Raw genomic sequence first — 12,175 nt, forward strand, 5'->3', positions numbered from 1 at the left:
GGTTATGTCTCTGACAAAGGTTTAATAACCAGAATCCACAGAGAACTCAAACGTATCAGGAATCAGAGAACAAGTCATCCCCTCTCAGGGTGGGCAAGGGACTTGAAGAGAAATTTCTCTGAAGAAGACAGGCACATGGCCTACAAACATATGAAAAAATGCTCACCATCCTTAATCATCAGAGAAATGCAAATCAAAACTACTTTGAGATATCATCTAATGCCAGTAAGATTAGCCCATATCACAAAAGCCCAAAATCAGAGATGCTGGCGTGGATGTGGAGAAAAGGGAACACTTCTACACTGCTGAAGATGAGATGGCAAACTAATTCGTTCCTTTCGGAAAGACATCTGGAGAACACTTAAAGAACTAAAAATAGACCTGCCATTTGATCCTATAATCTTCTATTAGGTATATATCCAGAAGACCAAAAATCACACTACAATAAAGGTATCTGTATCAGAATGTTCATTGCAGCCCAATTCATAATTGCTAGGTCATGGAAGAAGCCCAAGAGCCCATCAATCCACAAATGGATCAATAAATTGTGGTATATGTACATCATGGAATACTATGCACCCATTAAGAAAGATGGAGACTTTACCTCCTCATGTTTACATGGATGGAGCTGGAAAATACTCTTCTTAGTAAAGTATCCCAAGAATGGAAGAAAAAGTATCGAAGGTACTCAGTCCTACTATGAAACTAATTTATAGCTTTCAGAGGAAAGCTATAACCCAATTTTAGCCCAGGAACAATGGGAGAGGGGAAAGGAGGGGGAGGGGAGAGAAGAGGGAGGGGAGGGGAGGAGGGAGGGTGGGTAGAGGGAGGGTGATTGGTGGGATCACGCCTATGGTTCATGTGAATCTCTCTAAATGTAGACTATAAATGTCTTAACACAATAACTAAGAAAAAGACACGAAGCCTATGTTAACCAGTTGGATGAAAGTACTTCAAATTGTATACACAAACAGTACACTGTACCCCATGATAGTATTAATGTACACTGTTATGATTTAATAAAAAAAAAATAGACCTCCTAACTTCAAAAAAAGGCACCCCTATCTGCAAAAAAAGACCTCCTAACTTCAGAAAAAAATAGACCCCCCCTAACTGCAAAAAAAGGCCCTACTAACTGCAAAATAAAAAAAAAGAACCTCCTAACTTCAAAAATAATAATAGACTTCCTAAAAAAAATAATAAACCCCCTAACTTCAACAACAAAAAAAATCTTATCTTAATCTTCCTCTGTCGCAGGCAGCAGCAGGCTCTGCACAGGCAAGCTCATGAATCGTCAGATCACACCTGAGACTGAGACGAGTTGACGAGAGACAGAGAGAAGGAGGGGAGTCGGAGAGCGGGGTGCACATTCCACACATGCGCACTGCGGCCCAGGACAAGTCGGCTGCTCAGCAGGACAGGCAGTGGCAGCAAAAACACCTGGCGGTCCTCGGCCGGCCGCACGTGGCTCTGGGGCCATAGTTAGAGGAGCCCTGCTCTAGAGAGATGGGAGGACCACCTGGCTTGCTGAACCAAGAAGACTGGGCCGCCCACAAGAATGTTAGTGTGAAGTAACCTAGGTAACCAATGACCAAATAGAGAGAGACCATCAATGACCAAGGACAATGCTGTCCAGAGGATAGAGAGGCCAATGAAAAACTTGGAACCACTTTCAAGTATTTATACCCCTGCAGGCCTGTGCCTCTCTGTCTCTCTCACCTTCTATCATGAGAGGGACTTATTTCTAACTCTCTTTGGAAGTGCTCTAAACTTTCTCTTTGTTCTTCCTAAATAAAATATCTTTGTTACTGTGAAACTTGAGCAGGTTACTCTTGTTTTCTGTCCGCACTGCCTGTGCCTCTTCAGTTTTATTTTCAGTTTCCATACGCTTTTGCTTTTGGTTACCACCATGCCTTGGTGGAACTTTATAGCTTGGCAGAGTAATTGAACCAGGTCAACTGGGTTTGGGGAATCAGGACCCCCAATTCCCAACAGTTATTAAGGAAAAAAGAGTATTTTTTGTCCTAAAATAGAATGATTAATTTTTCCATAATGGGAAAGTGTAAGAGTACAGGACAAAACTGAATGGATATAAGAAAGTTATAAATGGTTTATAAAAGAATCTTAAAAAAGGAATTTTATGTGGGATCAAGCTGGCTAAAATCTGAATAAGTTATTTTTAAAAACAATGAGCCTTAATTTCAAAATCATACTGGTACTAAGTTTTCTTGGAATATCAGATTGCTCTTGCTTTTCTTGGAATATCAGATTGCTCTTGCTTTATTAGTTAGGTCTTTACTTAAGAAAACCATCTTTCCTATTAAGAGAGCTAAGAATTTTCTATGCCTATGTAAGATTTCTGTATCTAGGTGGCACCAAGGCTGGCAAGTCCAAGCCCAGCCTGGGCCTGCTAAATAATAATGACAACTGCAACCAAAAAAGTCGGGAGTTGTGCCAGGTGCCCATAGTCCCAGCTACTTGGGAGGCTGAGGCAAGAGAATTGCTTAAGCCCAAGAGTTTGAGGTTACTGTGAGCTTTGAAAAAAGAAAGAAATGATAGTTAACTATCTTTGAGTTATATTTTTATGAATGTCATTAATGTGTTCCAGAAATTGCATGCAGTTCCTAGAAATCTGACAGTTCTGGTACAATGTTATCTGTGTCATAATTCCAGTTATCTTTTTTTTTTTTTTTTTGAGACAGAGTCTCACTACGTTGCCCTTGGTAGAGTGCTATGGCGTCATAGCTCACAGCAACCTCAAACTTTTGGGCTTAAGCAATTCTCTTGCCTCAGCCTCCCAAGTAGCTGGGACTATAGGCGCCTGCCGTAACGCATCTGGCTATTTTTTGGCTGTAGTTGTCATTGTTGTTTGCCAGGCCTGGCCGGGTTCGAACCCTCAAGCTCCAGCATATGTAGCTAGCACCCTGGCCACTTAGTTACAGGTGCAGAGCCAATTCCAGTTATCTTAAATGCTGTATGTTACAGAAATAACCATATTTTTCTGTCAAGTGCATCATTATTACAATGAATTCTTATCTAATCTTTAACCATGGCCATTTTAAGACTTGTCCACAGACAATTAATAGTTTACCTGAAAGCTACCACAAGAAACTATAAACCTAAAGTGTTTCATCATTGAGGAGATTCATGGAAAGGATTCTGATAATATAGGTTTCTGATAACATTAAGATCACATCTTTGGACTCAGTAAGAATTCAAAGAACTCTAATAAAGAAACTGGTTGATTTATAATACTGCTACCCAATATCAAGCAAAATCAGAATTGATTGACTATCAAGGTTATCATCTATCATAACCTACTTAATAAACAGTGCTATGCATCTGCTTTGGTAAAACAAAATTATTATCTGAAAGGATATAAATTTAATGTTAAGTGTGGACTCAAGGAGGGCCTAGATGGCCACCTGGTCCTTTCTGAGTCCTTAAAGAATCTAATATTCTGGCTGATGATACAAATTATGAAAAAAAATTGGGGTAACTTCTAAAATTGCTGAAACAGTCCATAACTACCATTTGGTTTGTAAAACTCACAATCAAAACTTCAGGTGGTACACTCCTGTCACTCATAGATGGATTTCATTCAATTGCCTCCTTAAATGTGATAGGAATATAATGTTCCAGTAAGAGTTTGCATGTTTTCTGACTGAACAGAAGCTTTCATAAGTAGGATAGCCAATGCTATGACAGTAACTAAGAAGTTATTAAAAAATATGTTTTCTAGCCAGGCATGGTGGTTCATGCCTATAATCCTAGCACTTTGGGAAACTGAGGCAGGTGAACTGCTTGAGCTCAAGAGTTTGAGACCAATGTAAGCAAGAGCGAGACCCTGTCTCTACTAAAAAAATAGAAAAATTAGCTGGGTGTTTTGGTTGGCATCTATAGTTTCAGCTACTTGGAAGGTTAAGGCAAGAGGATCATTTGAGCCCAGGAGTTTGAGGTTGCCATGAGTTATGATGCCAGGGCACTCTACCTAGAGCAACACAGTGAGACTGTGTCTCAAAAAAAAAAAAAAGAAAAAAAATAAAGAAAAAATGTTTCCTTAAAGGGCCATCTCTGGAGAAAGCTCCAGTAATAGAGAACTCTATTTATAGGACAACTTATACAGCGGTTAAATAAGGTTAAATGCCTTTAACCTTATGCACAAATGCCTCTGTGCATTAACACAATGGCATTACCATTGTCCCTGTCATCCTCAACCTTCTAGAAAGATACAAAGGGCAAATAGCCACAGTTAACTAAGCTGATTAAATTGTCTTGGCCAAAGGTATTACCAATGGCCTTGATGGCAATCAGACCCACCCCACTGGAAACATAGATTGATCCCTTATAAAAAAGTTAGTGGAGGCTTGGTGCCTGTAGCACGGTTGTTATGGCGCCAGTTATATAGTCAGAAGGTGGTGGGTTCAAGTCTTGCCTGGGCCAGCTAAACAATACTGACAACTGCAACAAAAAACAGCTGAGTATTGTGGTGGGCGCCTGTAGTCCCAGGCAGGCTGAGGCGAGAGAATCACTTCAGTCCAGGAGTTTGAGGTTGCTGTGAGCTGTGACACCATGACACTCTACCAAGGGCAACATAGTAAGACTCTGTTACAAAAAAAAAAGTTACTGGGAGGCTCCCAATAATAGAACCTCACGTACCTCTCTTCCTACTCTTATAAAATACTGCAAGACTTTAATTAAAAGCATTATGCCAAAGTGTACTTTTATCAGGTAAAAGAGCCTTCCACGATCCACTGACTGAGGACAGCCAAACCTTTCACAATCCAGAACCCAGAGATGGGATCTTCTGGAAATAGTATCAGAGAAAGACTACCCTTGAACCTCAGTGGAGAGACTATACCAAGTTTTTTTCATCACCTACCCTGGTGCCAAACTTGAGGGCCTTTAGTTGTGGGTCCACATCTCAAAACTCTCAAGTAGGCCACTCCAAACTCTTGAAATGGTATACCTGTTGAAAACTTTAAAGTAAAGCTGACCAGGGAAGTTTCTCCCCCAAAGCAGACAACATTCTAAACATAAGTGGCTTGTCCAAGGTCATGATCAAGACTTCTCTACCTTCATGAAAACCTTATCTCTTTTCTTTTTATTCTTACTTCCTGCTGTCCTAACCATCTCCCTTTCCTAACAAGAAAATCTATGAGACCATAAGTTCTGAATGACCTTATTTATTTGTCTTGCACCATGTGATGATGAATTCTGAATAATGTTAACTAAAGCTTATGCCCTAGTAAAAACAAACAAAAACCCAAAGCAACTGTTAGGTTTGTGGGTTAATACCAAAATGAAGAAACATTCTATTAACGCCAACACCTGTTCATGTTCCCAAAGAGAATCACTCTAAACCTTTGGAGGAGCGAAAAGCTATCCTTGATATTCTAGACATCACTGCTACATGCCTTCCTACACTTGCTGAAAGTAATGCCCAAACCTTCCCAATTAATAACATCTGCTACTAAATACAGAAAACCTACCTAAATGATGCCTGTAAAAGGCATACCTACATTGTGCTTCCAGACATCACATTCTTAAGACCTGGGGATACCTATGTGGGTTCTAGTAATTGCTTATATAATGTCACTGAATTAAATCCAACAAGGTCTTTTTCCACTAAATGTGGTTATATACTCTTACAACATGCTGTAAGAGGACCAGACACACATACACACAAGTAAATTCCCCCTGGACTTTGCTCAGGAGTTATGCTGACCTATATGGGTGGACAAATTTAACTGACCCATGCTCAATGCCACTAGGTGACCCTCTTTTCCAGACCCTGAGGGCCTACTATACTGGATATGCAAATAATTACCTTACTCTGTTCTGCCTTTACACTGATTTGGACCTTGCTATTTGTCCTGGCTTACTCCTGCCTTCTGAATATTTTCAGCTAAATGTGCCCATATTACCTACCATTATCAGAACCCTAAATAGTCAACATCCAACATTAGCACCAACCTTGAAACAGATAAAGATTACCTAGTTTCCACCAAGGAAACATTCCAATGGGGCTCCAGGGGTCTCACTCTTGGTAGGAGTAGGGTGCTAGTTATGTGGAATTTGAAACAAATCTATAAATTGGGGGGAAATCTTGGATTCTGTGGCCAGCCAGACCTCCCAAGGGATCAGAGAGATAGAAACAACTCTCCAAAATATGGACAATAACATGCATGTCCAACAAGAGCACCTGATGGGGCACCACGCAGCTTTACATCTCCTCTTTGCCCACGGGCTGGTGGGCACGGCTGAATAAAAATGAACGTTGTCCCCATCTTTCACCTGATTTTGCTACTACAGAAAGCTTAATTCAAAAGGCAGCTGATACTGCTGTTTCTTTAGATACTGCCACAAAAAACGTTTAAGAAATTTCTCAAAGGAAAGAAGCACATGATGTGTTTATGGGAACAGTTAACAGCTTATAAGCACCCTAAATAGTGGATGGGAACCTTCGTTTTTCCAAGATTTTCTGATCTTTTTTTCCCCCCCACAAATAGGATTCTTTATTTGTCATTATTAAAAGCCTGAACTTTAGACAGATTCTTGGACTGGCGGTTCATATCCATCAGCTCGTTCAACATTACCATTACCGCCTGCCTCATGCCCAGTAGCTTTTCCAGAACTACAACCTTCACCGTGAAGCCTCATGTGTTTTCCCAATTCAAACTTGGGTTCCTTCAGCATTTTTACTTTTCTAGGACATCATGGACAGGATAAATAGAGTGGCATGCCTTTTCTATGTCTTTTCCAATGCTGTCTGGAATCAATTTATTGACAATTTCTTTCAAGTCATTCGTATGCACCTCTCTGATCATGATTTCCATCATTTTCTTCTGGACTTGGCAAACCTGCTGGTGCTGGGCATAAAAGGTCTTCTGAATCTGATTGTTGCATTTTTTAGTAAAACTAACACAGGACAAATAAAGCAAATAATCATGGGTAGTCTCAACATAAGCTTCAATCACAGTCTGCCATTTTTTAACCATAGAACACATTTTGTCATGGGTAAGATCCATGCCATGGAAGTTAGGCAGTTTTTGCCCTGAACATCTTTAGTAATCAGCTTGAATTTTCCAAATGCAACTTCATTATTCTGCAGATCAGCAAGACTCACTTCAAACACATGACCTTAGAGACCATCAGATGCAATTTTGATTCCTTGAGTCCTGGCGACTGGTGTTTTTCCAGTATTTCTTATATCGAACATAGTAGGTGCCTTCACATCATACTAACTTTTAGAGAATGGATCAACTTTCTTCTTGGCTCCCTTTTTGCACTTTTCATAAGGCACTTGTTCTTGCCAACCACCATAGTGGTGCTCAGCGAGCCAAAAAGGCAAGGTTTTCTAACCTTTCTCTTTCTTCTACTGGGTCTCCACATTATTCTGACCTATGTTGCTAAAGCTAATAACAAAACTGGATACCTTTTTAAATCAGACCATTCTATAGAGTGAACTATGATTCTTTTTCTTTTTCCTTGCTTGTCTGATGCCCTGGCTAGAGTGCAGTTGTGTGATCATAGCTTACTACAATCTCAAATTCCTCGGCTCAGGCAATCCTCCTGCCTCAGCCTCCTGAATAGCTGGGCCTACAGGTGCTCACCATGTTGCCCAGCTAATTCTTCTATTTTTAGTAGAGATGAGGTTTTACTTTTGCTCAGGCTGGTCTTGAACTCCTAAGCTCAAGTGATCCTCCCACTTTAGCCTCCCAGAGTGCTAGGATTACAGGAGTGAACCACTACCCCTAGCCAACTATGGTGTTTAATCACCATCATTTCCCAAACAGACTATGACCAACTTGACTCAAATACTGTTAAACTATCTCTACTGCCTAAATTTTTCTGTTTGATTATGATCAATTTGGTTAGTAGGATCCCTATTAAGAAATATACTTGGTATCACTTCTTGATTTTACCATCCTGATAGTTTTCCTGTCAGAAGTTTTAAATGTTTGTACACTGACATCCACTGTACATTAAATGGTCTCACTTTGACTAGAACAACAAAAACGTAAAGAATCATTCAATTAACCTGACATTAAGACTTGTGATTTCCAAACAAGTCCATTTTGATGGTGAGAGAGTGTGGCATCAATGCACAACGTCTTGGTTAATTACTCAAAGTTGAGAAGCTGAACAAATTATGGGCATTGTTACACTTTACCTAAGGCTATCTTGTGTCATAAACTGCAAACTAATTAAGTATGTAAACAAACCAAAACCTACCTATCTTAGGAGCAGATATTTTTGGTAACTAGATCTTAGCAAATCACAGTCAACCAGTTAATCACAGCATGTCGAAACAATGCAAACACCTATCTGTAACCAATCAAGCTATTTCTGTATTTTACTTCCATATTCTCTCTATAAATACTTACTGCCAACATTGTAGAGCAGAGCTTTCTGAACCTCTTTTGGTTCCTTGCTCAAATAAACTCAAGTTACATTTATTCTGCCTCAGTTTTTCTTTTAACAACGGTTTATCACAGCCTCAACAGTTAAGAAACTTTAGTCAGTACATCTGGTAAGGATCAGTCACTGGTGACAGAGTCCCACAGGTTAAATTTTGGACAGGTTAAATTTGAGATACTGAAGGTACAGTTAAACAGATATGTCTAGTCAGTGGCTGGACTCAAAATAAAATTAGATAATATCACTTATTTAGGGGCCAAAAGATGATTCATGAGTGAAGGATACTGAGTAACGGCCACAAGAAGGAAAATCAGAAAAGCAAGGTGCCACAGAAGACAGTTTCAGGGATGGCAGCATGGACAGTATGAAGGACTGCAAAAGGGGTTATAAAATGTGGACAGAAAGTACCTGTTAAACTAGCAACTGGAACATGGGGATTTTCCACGGAGTGATAAAGAAAGAAAAGAACAAGGAACTGAAGGGTGCATAGCTCTTTTTGCTCACACTCAGAACTTGTTTGGCTACATTGAAGTGTTGCTGTGGGGCCACACCAGAGTTCTACACTAGATTCAGAAAAAATGGTTATCAAATACCAACTCTGTCAACTGTTCTGCGTGGTCCTAGTAAAGTTTCTCATGCTATTTGGGCCTTAGGGTCTTACTGATAAATCAGTGTATAACCACTTATTTCTTAGGGGTATATGAAACAAAGTGAGATAAAGCATATGAATGGACCTACGTGAAAGCCTAGAATGTCTATTCACTCATTCACAATTAAATATGGTGAATATAATATAAAAGTAACCTATTCAGTTTGATGGTTATAGTCACTGCGGTAAATACCAGTAATAAGATCCTTTACCTAATAGGAATTTTCATATATAGTCAATTCTTCCACAACATTTATTTTGAAAACATCAGTTTATCAGGGAACAATTTGAATATAATATAAATTCTGCATTTGCTTAGGTATAAATTCACACACAAAGAACACTAGGTCAATGCAGAAAACTGCACCCAGCTGGATTGAGCCATCTTAGGATACATAAAACACACACACACGCTCATATATACACCTCTAAATATCTACCAGATATCCTAGTTCACTGCATGTGTTATGAGCCAAGCCCATGTATATCTGGTGTTACAATTTCCCGTCTGATTTTGGGTAACCAACTGTTGGGAAACTATTTTCTGTGACTATTTTTTTATATCTGCATTGTCTGGCCTTTTTGAGCAGAGCACTGGTAAACTGGGACAAAGGAAATAGCGAACTTGCCTTGGAAGCTAGGGATAATGCATTACTCCAAAAAGATTTAGAAACTTACTTCAGAAATTTCTAACTAAGCTGCCACTTCCTTGTCCTCCAGGGTAATGAAACTACATTCTCCTTCCCTCCCCAGATAAGATCTGTTTACCTTCCAAAGTAAAGGCAGGTCTGTCTCTCTCTCTGACTAAAAGAATAAAGAGATCTGCCAGCAGCCTGTGAAGGCTCAGAGTGTCCTAACTTTGGTGTTCCTCTCCTGTGGTGAAATCCCACTGCATGGGCAAGGTAGTATCAAGCCCTCACTGCACTGTATCACAGAATTTGAGGAATGTGAACTGGCAGATGCTCTGAGTAATAAATGGTCTATTCTCTGATCCAGGGACCTTGGGTTTCCCATCAGAATCTATACTCATCCACCCATACATCCATCCACGGACCTTAATATTCCCTTTCCACCAATTCATAGTAACTCACAACCTAAAACCCTTTTGAAACCTACTTCCACAAGCAAACTTCAGGTCTTTTTGGCATTAAAATGGCATATGTATTATAGTTTTTATGAATTTCCTAGCCATTTAACATGTATAAAACTAGGTCATCATTTTTATTAACGTGTCATGATAAAGTTTTTGTATAACAGTAATTTTCGTATTACATGGTGTTTTCTAAGGTATGCATATATTGTGTTAGAACTGACTCTGTAGTCTGCTAAAGCTTCTTTATTGGCATAGATTAGAATAAGGACAATGACATATAGAGGCTTAAGTGGTTAGGAGGAGTATTATGACTTATACGTGGATTTATTCATAATAACCGTATCTCCAATTTTCCCAAATTACTTGGAAAAACTGGGAATTGATCATACTAGTACTTTCATTTTTGAAGTATGTTTTTCTAATTATATCAGAATATAATTATTTTCATGGCTATAAAATTTTATGAAACTCCAAAAAAAAAAAAAAAACACCTCACCATTGGAAATTAAATTGTCATCTGTATCAGTGATATCCTCTGGAATTTCATGCTTCTGAAGAGAACAATCAGATGATTTTTTACACTTTGGAAAACTGAAGTCAAGTTTCTTTTCTGATATCTCACTCTCCATTATCTTTTTCCTAATAATTTCCTCTTCAAACTTCATGTTTTTGTTCGATGAATATATGTTCCTAAAAGACATAATATAAAATATTAAAATAACATTGGTGATTCTTTTTATAAAAAGCAAGCAAGTTTCCCTAGTGCTGATTTCACACATAACGTACATTAAAACCTTTTTAATTTGGACCAACCATAGAAAGGTCAATCTAAAGCAGCAGAAAGTTTGAAAAGTAGCTTATAAATGTTTTTAATGTTAAAAAGTACCATATAATGCCAAAAAAATTAGATAACTTAGATAAACGAATAATTCCAAGAACGACACAAACTTCCAAATCTGACTTAACATAAAGAATATCCAAGTAAATCTGTAACAAGTAAAGAGATAGAATTAGTAATCAAAAACTTCGCCCCCCAAAAAACCTGGGGCCAAGTAGCTTCACTAGTGAATTCAGTCAAATGATTAAAGAAGAATTAACACTAATCTTTCTGAGATTTTTCTAAAAACAGAAATAGAAGGAACACTTCCCAACTCATTCTATGAGGCCAGTCTTACTCATATAAAAGTAAAGACATGACAAGGAAAGAAGAACAGAGTCCAATATTCTACATTAATACAAATGAAAAAATCTTCAACAAAATAATAACACACTGAATCCACCAACATATAAAGGGAATTATATAGCATGACCAATTTGGGTTCATCTCAGGAATTCAGAAGTACTTTAAACATAAGAAAATCAGTGTTATACACAGTATCAATAAAGATAAAAATCACACAGTGATCTCAATTAATGCAGAAAAATCACTTGACAAAGTCTAATACCCTGTTTGTGATCAACAAACTAGAACAGAGGGGAATGTCCTCAACTTGTAAAGGACATCCACAAAAAACTCACAGCTAACATCATACTTAACGGTAAGACAGAAAGCTTTCCTCTGAGCATAAAGAAGGATGCTCATTCTCTCATTTCTGCTCGACATTTTACTGGAGGTTGGTTCTAGCCAAGGGAATTAGGGAAGAAAGAAAAGGCATCTGGGCTTGGCGCCTGTGGCTCAAGCGGCTAAGGCGCCAGCCACATACACCTAAGGTGGCGGGTTCGAATTCCCAGCCCCGGCCAGCCAAACAACAATGATGGCTGCAACCAAAAAAATGGCCGGGCGTTGTGGCGGGCACCTGTAGTCCCAGCTACTTGGAAGGCTGAGGCATGAGACTCGCTTGAGCCCAGGAGTTGGAGGTTGCTGTGAGCTGTGATGCCACAGCACTCTACCCAGGGAAATAGCTTGAAGCTCTATCTCAAAAAAAAGAAAAAAAAAGAAAAAGCATCTTAATGAGAAAGAAAGAAGTAAAACTATCTCTATTTACAGCTGACAAACATGTATAGAAATG

At 38.9% G+C, this 12,175-nt stretch overlaps 1 protein-coding gene across 1 annotated transcript in view; it reads right to left on the reverse strand.

Annotated features, from left to right (window-relative positions):
- Nucleotides 1-12,175, reverse strand: part of BTBD8 (BTB domain containing 8) — a 78,741-nt gene that overhangs the window by 51,142 nt on the left and 15,424 nt on the right. The window contains exon 3 of the mRNA XM_012801621.2: nucleotides 10,663-10,856. Coding sequence (XP_012657075.2) covers nucleotides 10,663-10,856 — 194 coding nt within the window. The remainder of the gene's footprint in view (nucleotides 1-10,662; nucleotides 10,857-12,175) is intronic.

Source organism: Otolemur garnettii, unplaced genomic scaffold (genome assembly GCF_000181295.1).
Source record: "Otolemur garnettii isolate 467f Iridium unplaced genomic scaffold, OtoGar3 scaffold00010, whole genome shotgun sequence".
NCBI classification, from domain to species: domain Eukaryota; kingdom Metazoa; phylum Chordata; class Mammalia; order Primates; family Galagidae; genus Otolemur; species Otolemur garnettii.